At 43.0% G+C, this 14,919-nt stretch overlaps 1 protein-coding gene across 1 annotated transcript in view; it reads left to right on the plus strand.

The window, feature by feature from the left end:
• The window catches only part of LOC106585216 (whirlin), a 115,887-nt gene that overhangs the window by 69,281 nt on the left and 31,687 nt on the right, over nucleotides 1-14,919 (plus strand). Inside the window, exons 3-4 of the mRNA XM_014171177.3 lie at nucleotides 1,551-1,676; nucleotides 10,080-10,306. Of these exons, the coding sequence (XP_014026652.3) occupies nucleotides 1,551-1,676; nucleotides 10,080-10,306 (353 nt within the window). The remainder of the gene's footprint in view (nucleotides 1-1,550; nucleotides 1,677-10,079; nucleotides 10,307-14,919) is intronic.

Genomic DNA, 14,919 nt, shown 5'->3' on the forward strand with positions numbered 1-14,919 from the left:
CACCGCCTTGATGTTAGTGGAGAACGACAGGGTGTTGTCCAGGATCACGCCAAGGTTCTTAGCACTCTGGGAGGAGGACACAAGGGAGTTGTCAACCGTGATGGCGAGATCATGGAACGGGCAGTCCTTCCCCGGGAGGAAGAGCAGCTCCGTCTTGCCGAGGTTCAGCTTGAGGTGGTGATCCGTCATCCACACTGATATGTCTGACAGACATGCAGAGATGCGATTCGCCGCCTGGTTATCAGAAGGGGGAAAGGAGAAGATGAATTGTGTGTCGTCTGCATAGCAATGATAGGAGAGACCATGTGAGGATATGACAGAGCCAAGTGACTTGGTGTATAGCGAGAATAGGAGAGGGCCTAGAACAGAGCCCTGGGGGACACCAGTGGTGAGAGCGCATGGTGCGGAGACAGATTCTCGCCACGCCACCTGGTAGGAGCGACCTGTCAGGTAGGACGCAATCCAAGCGTAGGCCGCGCCGGAGATGCCCAACTCGGAGAGGGTGGAGAGGAGGATCTGATGGTTCACAGTATCAAAGGCAGCAGATAGGTCTAGAAGGATGAGAGCAGAGGAGAGAGAGTTAGCTTTAGCAGTGCGGAGAGCCTCCGTGACACAGAGAAGAGCAGTCTCAGTTGAATGCCCAGTCTTGAAACCTGACTGATTAGGATCAAGAAGGTAATTCTGAGAGAGATAGCAGGAGAGCTGGCCAAGGACGGCACGTTCAAGAGTTTTGGAGAGAAAAGAAAGAAGGGATACTGGTCTGTAGTTGTTGACATCGGAGGGATCGAGTGTTGGTTTTTTCAGAAGGGGTGCAACTCTCGCTCTCTTGAAGACGGAAGGGACGTAGCCAGCGGTCAAGGATGAGTTGATGAGCGAGGTGAGGAAGGGGAGAAGGTCTCCGGAAATGGTCTGGAGAAGAGAGGAGGGGATAGTGTCAAGTGGGCAGGTTGTTGGGCGGCCGGCCGTCACAAGACGCGAGATTTCATCTGGAGAGAGAGGGGAGAAAGAGGTCAAAGCACAGGGTAGGGCAGTGTGAGCAGGACCAGCGGTGTCGTTTGACTTAGCAAACGAGGATCGGATATCGTCAACCTTCTTTTCAAAATGGTTGACGAAGTCATCCGCAGAGAGGGAGGGGGGGGGGGGGGGGGGGAGGATTCAGGAGGGAGGAAAAGGTAGCAAAGAGCTTCCTAGGGTTAGAGGCAGATGCTTGGAATTTAGAGTGGTAGAAAGTGGCTTTAGCAGCAGAGACAGAAGAGGAGAATGTAGAGAGGAGGGAGTGAAAGGATGCCAGGTCCGCAGGGAGGCGAGTTTTCCTCCATTTCCGCTCGGCTGCCCGAGCGGAAATGGATTATAATCACTGATCACTGTCACTTCCAGGAGGTCTGGGGCCATATGTATCAATCAACTCACAATAGGAGTGCTGATCAAGGATTTGCCTTTTAGATCATAATGAATAAGATTATATAGACAGGGAAGACCTGATCCTAGATCAGCACACTTTATGAACACGACCACTGATCCCTGTCCCCTCTGTCTGTATATCCCTGCAGATCACCCTAAACCTGAACGATGGTCTCTCTCTGGGCCTGATGATCAGAGGAGGGGCAGAGTACGGCCTGGGCATATACATTACTGGAGTGGACCCAGGCTCAGCCGCAGACCACGCTGGACTCAAGGTATTTACAGACCATTACCATACACATCCTATGGAAATTGTTTCACCCCACCACAGTGAATAAAAACACAATGCGAGGTTCTGACGCAGCAAAGCAGTGGGGGAAAGAGTCTGCTATGGTCTGTGTTGCTGATTCGAAATATGGCAGACGCTTTTTACTCGACTAAAGACATTGATTCTATGTACTAAACATAGTTCATTGCACTCTATTTTCAACTTCAGTCTGCTGTGTTTTCAGGTCAGATTTCTGAGGCAGGAATACAGTGAAAAAAGAATGTGAACCCATTAGATCTGATCTTCCTCTAAGTCATAACAACAGACAAACACAGTCTGCTTAAACTGATAACACACAAATGATTGTATTTTTCTTGTCTATATTGAATACATAATTTAAACATTCACAGTGTAGGTTGGACAAAGTATGTGAACCCCTAGGTTATTGACAAAAGCTAATTGGAGTCAGGAGTCAGCTAACCTGGAGTACAATCATTGAGGCGAGATTGGAGATGTTGGTTAGAGCTGCCCTGCCCAATAAAAAACACTCACAATATGTGAGTTTACTATTCACAAGAAACATTGCCTGATGTGAACCATGCCTCGAACAAAAGAGATCTCAGAAGACCCAAGATTAAGAATTGTTGCCTTGCATAAAGCTGGAAAGGGTTACAAAAGTATCTCTAAAAGCCTTGATGTTCATCAGTCCATAAGATAAATTGTCTATAAATGGAGAAAGTTCAGCACTGTTGCTACTCTCCCTAGGAGTGGCCGTCCTGCAAAGATGACTGCAAGAGCACAGCGCAGAATACTCAATAAGGTTAAGAAGAATCCTGGTGTCAGCTAAAGACTTACAGAAATCTCTGGAAGATGCTAACATCTCTGTTGACGAGTCTACGATACCTAAAATACTAAACCAGAATGGTGTTCATGGGAAGACGCCACGGAAGAAGCCACTGCTGTCCAAAAAAGAACATTGCTGCACGTCTGAAGTTGCACATCTGAGCATCTGGATGTTCCACAGCGCTACTGGCAAAATATTCCGTGGACAGATGAAACTAAAGTTGAGTTGTTTGGAAGGAACACACAACTATGTGTGGAGAAAAAAAGGCACAGCACACCAACATCAAAACCTCATCCCAAATGTAAAGTATGGTGAAGGGAGCATCATGGTTTGGAGCTGCTTTGCTGCCTCGGGGCCTGGACAGCTTGCTATCATCAACGGAAAAATGAATTCCCAAGTTTATCAAGACATTTTGCAGGAGAATGTAAGGCTATCTGTCAGCCAATTGAAGCTCAACAGAAGTTGGGTGATGCAACAGGACAACGATCCAAAACACAGAAGTAAATCAACAACAGAATGGCTTCAACAGAAGAAAATACACCTTCTGGAGTGGCCCAGTCAGAGTCCTGACCTCTTCTGTTCTACTCATTCTAGTTCTGTGGGGCCGATGGTACTCTAGCCACTGGGATGACAACCTGCATGGACTAAAGGTTTTCCAGAAATCCTGGTTGGAAGATTCCAGATTCCCTGTTTATTCCCTCCTGATTCCCGGAATCTTCCAACTGGGATTTCTGGAGAACCTGTTAATTTTGGAAAAGTTTCAGGTTATTTTTCTTTCTCTATTCTACTACAAGCCTCAGATATTTTGATTTTATTTTTTAAATGTTCTGCCTCAGTGTTGTTAATTGTACTCCACAGTGTATTCAGAGATCCATAAGAACTACACTGTTTTCCAGTGTAATGCTCTGTTGGAGTTATGTTGTGGGTCTACATCCATGGCAGTCTTGCAGAGTGAGTGATATTGACATTAGAGGAGGAGCAGTAGGAAAGTAAAGAGGCTGTCTGTTCTCCTCAGGAGGCCGTCTCCGTCTGTCTCACCTACCCACATTTACCCCCCCTCCCTCTCTCATTCTCCTTTCCCTCTCTTATGTCCTCTTTCTTCCCCTCTACCTCTCTCACCTCAGCCTGTTAAACACTGACTTGAGGCCTGTCTGTCTGCTACCTCTGGCAGATATCAGTGGGAAACAGCCAGATATCAAACTATTGTTTCTTTTTAGTATGCAGTTTGCACCTGCATCATCACCAGGTGTATAAATGATTCATTACCACAAAGGCTGTATGTAATTGCAGGCATTATTGTGGCGATGTTAATGTTCTATAACCTGTTGTTTATAGATGGATGAAGTTATGGATAGCCCTGTGAATTATGGAGTAAGAAAAATATGTTTGAAAACAGGGACATTCAATGTTAGCCTGGTCAAGCAGTGAAACAGAATGTGAGATATCAAGATCAGGCTGATTTCATGAGGCTAATTTAATGTTGCTCTTTGGATTCAAGGCCTTTTCTGAAGTTATTTTACAGAAGCTAAGAGAAACAAAATGCCTCTTTTCTCTCCTCTGACAGTGGATAAACTAAACTCCTCTAAATGCATCTTATTAGTCATCCTGTCACTGAGGCGCAATAAGACACCGTCCGTCAGCCAGGTGTCAGCCCCATAACGAGGGCCTCTATCAAGCCAGTCTGGATCCAGCTGTTGTCTAACGGGCGGTGTGACAGATGATCATGTGCCTGTCCCATCTGTGTGCACTGACGTGGGCTTTAATTAGTGTCACTCCCCCAGGGGATCGGACGCTGTCTTATCCAGCCTACAGCCCTGCCTTTTCTTTTCTTTTAACAGGCCAGCCCACTGGCACACTATACTTTCCCCCCTACTTTTGAATAGAGCCCTATGGGGATAGGGTGCCACTTGGAACCATTATTTATTTAAGACGAAAAATGAAGGCAAGGAACGTTGAACAAGTCCTGTGCCATTTCAAATGTCTCTGTTCCTATTGGAATTTGTGCGTGTTTAGCGCGCCACCATTAGGTAACAGATCGTTTTTTTTCTTTCGTTTTTTCCCCTAAATCTTTTCAATTGTTTTTCTTAATTTTTGGGAAAATCTTTTGGGAATAGTAATTGGTGACATATTTTTATCTCAAACCTAAACTTACAAATCTCTTATTCCCTAAATGGGGACAATAATTAAAAAATATATATACATTTCAGGGCCTGTTGTATCTCAGGCTCTGTAGTTGTTTCTGACACCTTTCTCAGCATCCCACAGTTCTTACCTTTCTAACAGTACTTTACTAAGCATGGGTTTGTAGGATGTATAGTTTTGAAACCGAAATGTACTTTGAGGGTAGTATATAATATTATGCATTGTTTAGAAAATGCCACCGGGGGGGGGGTTCAGAGTTTAACAGGTTAACCTATTTAGACACTCTATGTTGGTGTTTCTGTTATTTTGGCAGTTACCTATAGGTACACATGCATATACACATACAGTACTTATAAAAACCAAACATAAAAATATAGCCTATAATAGCAGCCAAATATCTTAAAGTGAAATATCCTAGATCATCTTCTGGGTGTACGTGACGGCCTTGGACATTAGTATCTCAACACTAACTCCATTCATTTTGGCAGGCATTGAACATTAATACCCAAACTTTACACTATATAATATTCAGTTCAAACCAACTTTTGAGAATGCTTTTCCCCCCCCCCCACAGCTGTTGAAGCTGCTAAGATTATTTGCTTTTCTTGAAAAGACATGTAGAATTTTTGATTGTAACCAAAGAGCATGAGAACGGGGCAAAATTGAAGAATCTTATTGAGAGCTTCAACAGTTAATCAGTACCAAAACATATGCATGTAGTTTCTTATTAGAGAACAACCCCGGTTCTATGAACCAAGCACAAACTTTACCTCGCGACCCCATTTTCAAATCAGGTTGTGACCCCTAGTTTGGGAAACCCTGGTGTATGCAATTCAAATAGAAGTGTTCAACCTTCGCATACAGCTTGAAATCACAAAACATTGACAAGGGCCTGTAGCTGGAACATTTCACAGGGTGCCATTTGGGACATAGCCTCTGCCACTTCTCATCCACAGATAGGTGCCAGTGTCTTGTCTCTTTGGCTGGCAACCCTCTGAAAAACAACATTTCGTGTGTTTGGGAGAGATTGTCCATTTGGTGTACCGTGTCCGTAATAGCCCCTCTCTCTCGGGCCACCTGGAGAAAAACTATCAAGACAGACAACTGTCTCGGCCACCCAAAATAGGAAATTGCCCTTAGCTTCGCTTCCTTCGTTTTTTTATCTCTCTCTCTCTACCCCCCCTTCTCTCTCCCTCTCTGAGAAAGGACAAGAACATTGTGCATGGACAATTGCTCCTCTCAGTCTCGCCTGACTCATAACCATTTTATTTCACGCTTCATCTCGGATGATCAATGAAACGCCAGTTGGAAATGACGGTTCAATCTATCGACTTTGAGCAGCTGAGTTACAGTACGCTGGAGGGGTCCCATACTGCCACAGAGTAAGCATTACAGAGGCAGGGGGCTGAGGGACATGGACATTGAGTGAGTCCCAAATGGTACCCTATTCCCTTTATAGTGCACTACTGTTGACCAGAGCCCTATAGTAAAAACTCTCCCGTTCAGTGGCTGCACCTCAGATGCCCTGGCTGGGCGATGTAAATCAGACCCTCTCACCCTCCCTCCATCTCTTTCCCTCCCTCCTCTTCAGTGAGTTATGGAGGTTCACTCAAGCTGATTCTTCCACTGCATATACTGTAAATGCATTAGTGTTAGGAGGGAGGGAGAGGAGAAGTCAATAACTAATTTCTTCCTTTACATCCTCTTGTGGAAAGTGAATTGGCCATTTGAAAAGGTTCAGTAATGCCACTATACCTCCTCAGCTTCTCCTGTGTTTCTCAGATTTTCTGTTGTCTTTATTTCACACTGGACTAACTTATTATTGTGTAAGGAGTGGGGCAGTCCTTTCTTTTTTATGTTTAATGGATAGGATAGAGATTATGAGGCAGGAGGAGAGAGCTAGACCACCCCAGGCCTTTAGACTAACTCATTCTGATGCTCTGAGAAGACTAGTATAAGATTTGAGAAATGGAAAAACAACATTGATACACTTCAGTCTAGACAGAAGTTATTTCATTGTGAATTACATTTCTATTAGATACTAATCATGTTAAGATATTGATAGCAAAGACGCCTTTTGTATCCCCCTGTAGATCATGTTTTCCTTACTAAGGGACAGATAAAAATGGAAAAAGTGGTTACCTGGAGGAAAATGGGGGAGGGTCATGTTTTTTCAATTTCAGTCAAGGGGGGGGGGGGGGGGGGGGGGGTTAGAATTTTTTTACATGGTCCAGGGGAGGGTCATGTAATTTTGCCCTCAGAACAGCCTCAATTCATCGGGACATGGACTCTACAAGGTGTCGCGAAAGCCTTCCACAAGGATGCTGGCCCATGTTGGTTCCAATGCTTCCCACAGTTATGTCAAGTTGGCTGGATGTCCTTTGGGTGGTGGACTATTCTTGATACACATGGGAAACTGTTGAGCGTGACACAAACCAGCGTGCCTGGCACCTACTACCATACCTCATTCAAAGGCACTTAAATATTTTGTCTTGCCCTTTCACCCTATGAATGGCACACATACAAAAGCCATGTCTCAATTGTCTCAAGGCTTAAAAATCCTTCTTTAACCTGTCTCCCCCCCCTTCAACTACACTGATGGAAGTGGATTTAACAAGTGACATCAATGAGGGTTCATAGCTTTCACCTGGATTTACCTGATCAGCCTATGCCAAAACTAGGCTGCATTTTGAGGGCTCCCGAGTGGCGCAGCGGTCTAAGGCATTGCATCTCAGTGCTAGAGGTGTCACGACAGACCATGGTTCAATCCTTGGCTGTATCACAACCAGCTGTGATTTGGTTAGGGGAGGGTTTGGCCAGGGTAGGCATTCATTGTAAAATAAACATTTGTTCTTAACTGACTTGCCTAGTTAAATAAATGTTTAACAATTTTAAATTAACACAGCAATGGATATTCCAACCCTGAGCCCTGGCCTGCTGTTTCAAATCGAAAACGTTTGTGTATGCTGCTTAACCAATGGCTGTGCTGATTGGGGCTATGGTGGCAGTTCAGTAGATTATTTAAAAGTTTGGGCCGGGTAACTAGCTAGCAAACGTAGTTAAACACAATAATACAAAAGACAATATCAGCATGTAATAGTTAGCTGTAAAATCGCCAAGAGCAAACTGCACTATCAATTTAGGAGTCTACAAACTCACCATATTAAACTTGCAGATACATGTACTTCACAGAGTGGATTCTAACATTCGCAACAGCAAACATACTGTAGTTTTGAGATGGGAAACGTTGCCCATGTTATGGAAATTGACCGGGATAGGAAAATGTGCTAGACCCTCTGTTAAATTACACATTTCTCAAGGTAGGAATATTGAAAAAATATGATCATTGGCTCATTAGAGAAAATAAATCCCCCCGAGTTATGACATCGGCCAATATTGAAATCAGACATGTATGATAGATGTTTTTCGCGGTCTAAACGTCGTATTCCAATCAACTTCTAGTGTACAATAGTGAGAGCGACTTTATCACGGTGCTACGTAATCCCGGCGGGATTTCTGTACGCTTGAACGTCAATAACTCAGGTACACATGAAAACATGAAATTATCCAAGGAATCGATAGAACGGGAAAGGTAGGCCTAGCTTTTGAAAGTACCATGCTGAGAATCCTAATGACAACTCAGGTTATTATTATTTGCAAACTGGGACAGTTTTCTTACAAAGAAGACACACTGATTTGGCATTGGATAAATAATGATAAGATGAACAGATAGGCCTATCTCTCTGTCCATTAGTCTGTAATTTCGGTAATTTTTGTGGCATTAAAAAAATATTCTGCTAATATGTAAAATGACGTAGAATGAATTGCATGAAATGTTTATAAATGGCAATCATGCAATGCTTTAACTATAAAGGAGATATTTCCATCCCTACTCTTGTCCACGGTGGTTTGCGAACCCACAACCTTCTGGCCAGCCACTCTGAACGCTATCAAAATTCCTAATTTGCTATGTAATGCTGACAGGATGAAGAACAATTTTTAAAACTGCATATCTAAGTCTCTGGTCTGTCCAAGAAGTGAGGGTAGACATGTTCTCTGCTATCCACTTTGTTTTAATTATTATTCTTTTCACGCGTTCAGGGAGGGTTTAGGTAAAATATATTTTGCTGAAGGAACGGCCATTCATTTTAATTTCAGAGAGGTCCAATTTTCTCTGTGTATAACGTTCACTCCCTAATAACTATTAAGCTCAAATCAAAGCTAAACTGCTTCTCATAAATGTCAAACAGGAAGAATATGGAAGGGCATAAAACAAAGAGGATTATTGATTGTAAATCACAATGTCCAGTCAAGTGTTTTGTTTGTGCTTTTGAAGAATGAATAGGCTGGGAGATAATAAGCATCGGTTGTTATGGTCTGCGAGAACATGATTTTATGAATGATGTTCCTTCCATAGATTTGGCCTCTCATCAGTCCAATCAAAGCTACAGTAGATACAACGGGATTTGATGTAATTTTATCTGTAGCCAATGACCTTGAGCCTTCTTGGATGGGCACTTCTAATGTAAATCTATGGCAGCACCCAAGGGGCTTGCATTTTCGAGCTCTCTCTGTAGATTTTGAGGTGACGTAGTGTCCCCATGAGTGACAGAATACTGAGCGGTGCAACTAGAGAACATTACCAACCCCTACGCTCTGTATTTTCCGCTGGCTGCCCCACCACCACAGAAAGCACTGAGCTAGGCTGAAACACCTGCATTTTGGAGCTGCCTTACACAAGAAAGCAATAAGAGACCATGTTTCTATGCAGCTTTATTAACTTAGCAATTCTTTTTTTAAACATTGTTTGAAAACGGATATGTGACACGTATTAATGCCAAAATAACATTCAAAACACACTTTTTTTTTTTAGCTAAACAGGTGTGGCTCAAAAGAGGTGGGGCTCTGCCTGTGATCCCTTATTGATGTCACTTGTTAAATCCACTTCAATCAGTGTAGATGAAGGGGAGGAGACAGGTTAATTTAAAGAAGGATTTTTAAGCCTTATGATAATTTAGACATGGATTGTGTATGTGTTCCATTCAGAGGGTGAATGTGCAACACAAAATATTGAAGTGCCTTTGAACGGGCTATGGTAGTAGGTGTCAGGCGCACCGGTTTGTGTCAAGAACTGCAACGCTGCTGGGTTGTTTCGTGCAGGGTAGTTTCCCGTGTGTATCAAGAATTGTCCACCACCCAAAGGACTTTCAGCCATCTTATCACAACTGTGGGAAGGATTTCAGTCAACATGGGCCAGCATCTTTGTGGAACGCTTTCGACACATGGTAGAGTCCATGCCCCGACAAATTGAGGCTATTCTGAGGGAAAAGGGGAAGGTGCAACTCAATATTAGGAAGGTGCACCTAACGTTTGGCATACTCAGTGTATATCTACAAGTATAACCTCTCTTCTCTGTGGGTTCAGGTGGGCGGCCAGCTGCTGGAGGTGAATGGGCGGAGCTTCGTGGCCATCCCCCATGATGAGGCGGTGAGGATCCTGAAGACGTGTCGCCACCTGCTGGTTAGGGTGAGAGACGTTGGCCGCCTGCCCCATGCCCGCACCGTGGTGGACCAGACCAAATGGATCAGCAGCCCTAGCCCCCCCAGCCCACCGCCCGTGGCAGAGAGCACCGCCAGCCCTGCTACTACACGGTGATTTAGCACAAACAGGCACAACATTGTCAAAAGGGCAATCTCTTTGTGAATTCTATGGGTGTATCCCAAATGGCACCCTATTCCCTATACAGTACTCTACTTTTGACCAGAACCCTATGGGCCATTTGAGACGCTTCCTATGGGAGTTCTATGACATTTTTGTTTTCAGCGAAAAAGTCACGTTGAAGGTCACAGTTCTAACTGCAACTAGTGAGTGTAAGCTCTTTTCTCTGTTTATTTTAAATTCCCTCTAAACCAAACGTTCTTGGAATGTACAATGTACAGTGGCTCCAACATTCTCTTAAGAGGGATGTAGTATGTTTAATGCGTCGAACATTGAATGATATTTGCATTCAGTCAGTCATTTCTTATTTGAGCAGAAAGAATGTCTTAGGGCATTGATGGAAATATACTTTGTCTGCATGGCACCCTATTCCCTATTTAGTGCACTACTAGTACACTATATAGGGAATAGGATGCCATTTGGGACGCAGTCATTCTGTTGGATGAAATCAATTATATTCAACCGGTTGACATTAAGATTAGCAACATAATTTAATATTTTTTTTCTTTATAAGACAGCCCCCATTGAAGCATTTCATCGAATTATCACGTAGCAAGGTAACAGAATGAAATTACCATTCAGTCTCTGACCAATGTATTTATTTATCCTACCACTGTCAGTGGCAGGGCTTTCGTCATACGAGTGATTAAGTGAGTAATGTGAGGCAGAATACATCCACTTCATTGTTGGGTTTGACTGTGACGTGTGATTATGGTGCTCAGTCCCACAGCGAGCTGCCTGTCTCCCTCCTTTCCTCAGCTCTCTGTCACTAGCTCTAATGGAGGCAGGCTGTTTGAGAACCCTAGGAAGTATGCATTTCCCCTCAGCTCCTTTAGAAATCAAGCAAGGTGGCTTTTAGTCCTTCACTTCCATATATTTGGCCTCTCATTATTAGTGCTATCCTCCTTCCAGCACTTTCTGTTTAATTACTAACCAAAGAGCCTACTCAGTCTTATGGCACAATTCAATCAAACCACATTGCGTTTGCTGCTTAGCCTGGAACCAGGCTAATCTGGAAATAACTCACATGCTGTTTCACTTTACGTATCTGTGAAACGAAACGTGAGTGCAGCAGCCAATTTGCTTGACCAGGCCAGTTGCTTCTTTTCCCATGGGCAAATGACACCAGAGATTATTTCCAGAATAAGAAGTGTGTGTTTGCGAGGGCAGTAGTTAGTCAACAAAGAAACTGCATAGCATACACATTGCTGTGGCGGGTTCGAGTGCACTAAGTTCTGCTTCAGTGTAGTGTGTGTTATTGGCTGAACCTTGCGCTGCAGCTGTCAAAATGTCTGCTCTGCTCTCTCCTGAATACTGTCCTTGACTGTTGTAACGACATTCACTTTTCAAGGTTATCAGGAAAACCAATGGCACTTTAGTGTGGGTGTATACTTGTGTGTGCAGTGGCGATTTTAGCATAGAATATTGGTGGGGCAATTTTTTTTGCTTTAGATGCATGCAGCTAAGCCACAACACTAAACAATACATTAGTTGCACTATAAAACTGACAAACGTTGCCCACAAACTGTTAGGGCCTACATAAAGCTGTCCCAACAGCAGAGCTTTCTTTTCAGCACCATGGAATGAATCCTTACCACTGCTACACCTGGCCATTAGTGGAGCCTTGTCTGGCAGCAAAACAGTTCATTCAGCCTCATTTACTACCTTTAAAAAAATATGGCTGACTTGTGTACAAACTACGGCATAAGGGGACGACGAGCGGATAAGAGGCAATCCGTAATTTTGATTAAGACATTAATGAGCGAGCTAGGACGGACGTAGTCAATATAACTATTTGCTCAGCACTTTTGAAATGTACAGCGACAGAATTCAGAACATGGGCCGTTGTTACAGTATTCGCCCTGTACACCAAGTCAGAAATGTAGGATTAATAAAGGGGGTATATAAGCAGACAATGAAAGTTCTTACAATATTCGATGGTGACATTTATCTAAAACAGGCTATAGGCTACATGTGCACCACCAACAGCTAACAGCTTTCTAAACAACATACATTTAGTATTACTTTTTTTTAGCTACAGTATACATATCTTCCTGGCATATTACATCATTTATGCAGCAGCATACAAGACATTTTTGGACTCACCTTGTTGTGTTGTGTTCACTTCAACAGGAAGGTGGCGGGCGGTCATCAAATTCTGGCATTATCTGGATTTATGGTGCTTTCAAGACAACTGAGAACTCTGAAAAAAACAAGGTTGAATCATGATGTCAGTGAGCTCTAATCATGATGTCAGTGAGCTCTAGAAAGAGGCCCGAGTTCCTGACTTGGAATTTTGAATTGGATGACCATTCAAAACATATTTTCCCAGTCGGAGCTCGTTTTTGCTCAGAGTTCCCAGTTGTCTTGAACTCACTGAAGTCTGAGATTTTCCAGTTCCGAGTTTCCAAGTCAGGAACTCGGGCCTCTTTCTAGAAGTCATGCTCAATTGACAGCATGGCCAATGTTTAATATTTATCCTTTTGAGCTTGGAAAAGAGACCCTTAAACCCAGACATGGACCACATACCCACTCCACTGAATAGCAGGCTGGTGATTGCTTTGCAATGCTTGCAGGCAGCCACTGATTCCTTCCAAACCACTCATTGTTGAATTTGTGATTTCCAACTTGTTGTGTAATGTTTATGTCCAATGGCCGATGAGCACCATTACGTTTTATCTATATTTTCTCTTCATAATTTCTCTTCATATAACACCTTCCCAATAAATCCATTATTTATTTTAGACAGGTCTAAAGAAGCATGATATGAAGAAAATGTAGTCTATGTCAGAGGAAAAGAATATCATACTCTGAGTTGTCCTTGTGTTTGGTCCTGATGTGGCAATGCCAAATGGCTGTGGGCTAATTCTAAGATTTGCTTAGAATTCCGTGGCATTGTTTTATATTATTTTATAGTATGAAGAGTACACTTTAATCATTTTCTCCAAATTATTTGATGGAGTGCGCACATGCGGCTATGCTGTGTTGAATAGTTAACAAAGAAATACATACTCCTATCCTTAATTTAGAGTTATTAATGCAACTTTAGTTGTCCTACAAACGTTGGGCTATATGTTTTGATTTTTAATACATTCTAAGGCTGCATGATGAGACTAATGATGATTTTTTAAAAGTTGCTTGAAAGGCATGAGCTGTGCTTTGTTTTTTGCTCAGGCTGTACACACTTCAATCGTCTCTCATTCACAATTTGACAAGCACTTGATAATGCCTCGAATTTCACGGCGGCATCCCCTTTGTGGCCGTAATGCAACCTAAAAAGATCCTTGCCTTTTGTGGCCCAGAGTTCTGCGTTGTGCTCTTCTCCCTGATTGCTGTGCAATCCGAAGCGCCTCTCCCATTCACATGGCTCTCAATCACGTGATCGGGTTTTCTCACAGGCTACAGGTGAAGACAGACACATTGGGGACGCAACTGAGCATGTCCTTGTCCAATTCCGAGGTGCATATTGAAGATATTGGAAGAACTGTCCACATTTACTTTTTGTCAGCCAACAAGATGAGTAGGCCTAGCGAACAGCAAAAGCACTAGCCTATGTCAATCTACTATCCCCCATAGTACAAAAGTCGACCTATTCTATTGTGTGCAAGAAATAAATATTGCAAACATAGTCTGGGACAGTTGTGGGGTGCAATAGATCCCAAATTAATACTATCACTAGCACCAAAAAACATGTTTTATAAAATGTGGCTGACGCAACAGATCAGAATGTTTAGCTTAAAATGTTGATAAACTATTAGGCTATTTCTTCACATTATAAGTGCAGCAATGCGCACATGGCAGTAGGCTATGAAAACACCACTATCAAAAATGACCGTGAATGCAATTATGCATGTAATGCATTTATTATTAAGGTGCATTTATATGGTGAAAGTTATCTTCCCCAAACTTGAAACTCACGGCCTGCTTATGTATGCCAGTTAGGCTCTCAACCCCCTGTAAAGAGGATTAATGTGCTTAATTTTAACCTGTTGGGGATAGGGGGCAGTATTTGCACGGCCGGATAAAAAACGTACCCGATTTAATCTGGTTACTACTCCTGCCCAGTAACTAGAATATGCATACAATTGTTTGATTTGGATAGAAAACACCCTAAAGTTTCTAAAACTGTTTGAATGGTGTCTGTGAGTATAACAGAACTAATTTGGCAGGCCAAAACCTGAGAAGATTCCAAACAGGAAGCGCCCTCTCTGACTATTTCTTGGCCTTCTTGATCATCTCTATCCAAAACAGGGATCTCTGGCATAACGTGACATTTTCTAACGCTCCCATAGGCTCTCAGAAGGCGCCAGAACGTTGAATGATGACTTTGCAGGCCATGGGTGAAAAACAGTAGCGCATTTGGTAAGTGGTCGATCTGAGAACAATGAGACTGGGGCGCGTGTGCACGAGACTCCACCATGTTTACATTTTCAGTCTTTGAACGAAAACAGGGTTTCCCGGTCGGAATATTATCGCTTTTTTACGAGAAAAATCGCATAAAAATTGATTTTAAACAGCGTTTGACATGCTTCGAAGTACGGTAATG

Source organism: Salmo salar, chromosome 24, assembly GCF_965601325.2.
Source record: "Salmo salar chromosome 24, fSalSal1, whole genome shotgun sequence".
Lineage (NCBI taxonomy): Eukaryota > Metazoa > Chordata > Actinopteri > Salmoniformes > Salmonidae > Salmo > Salmo salar.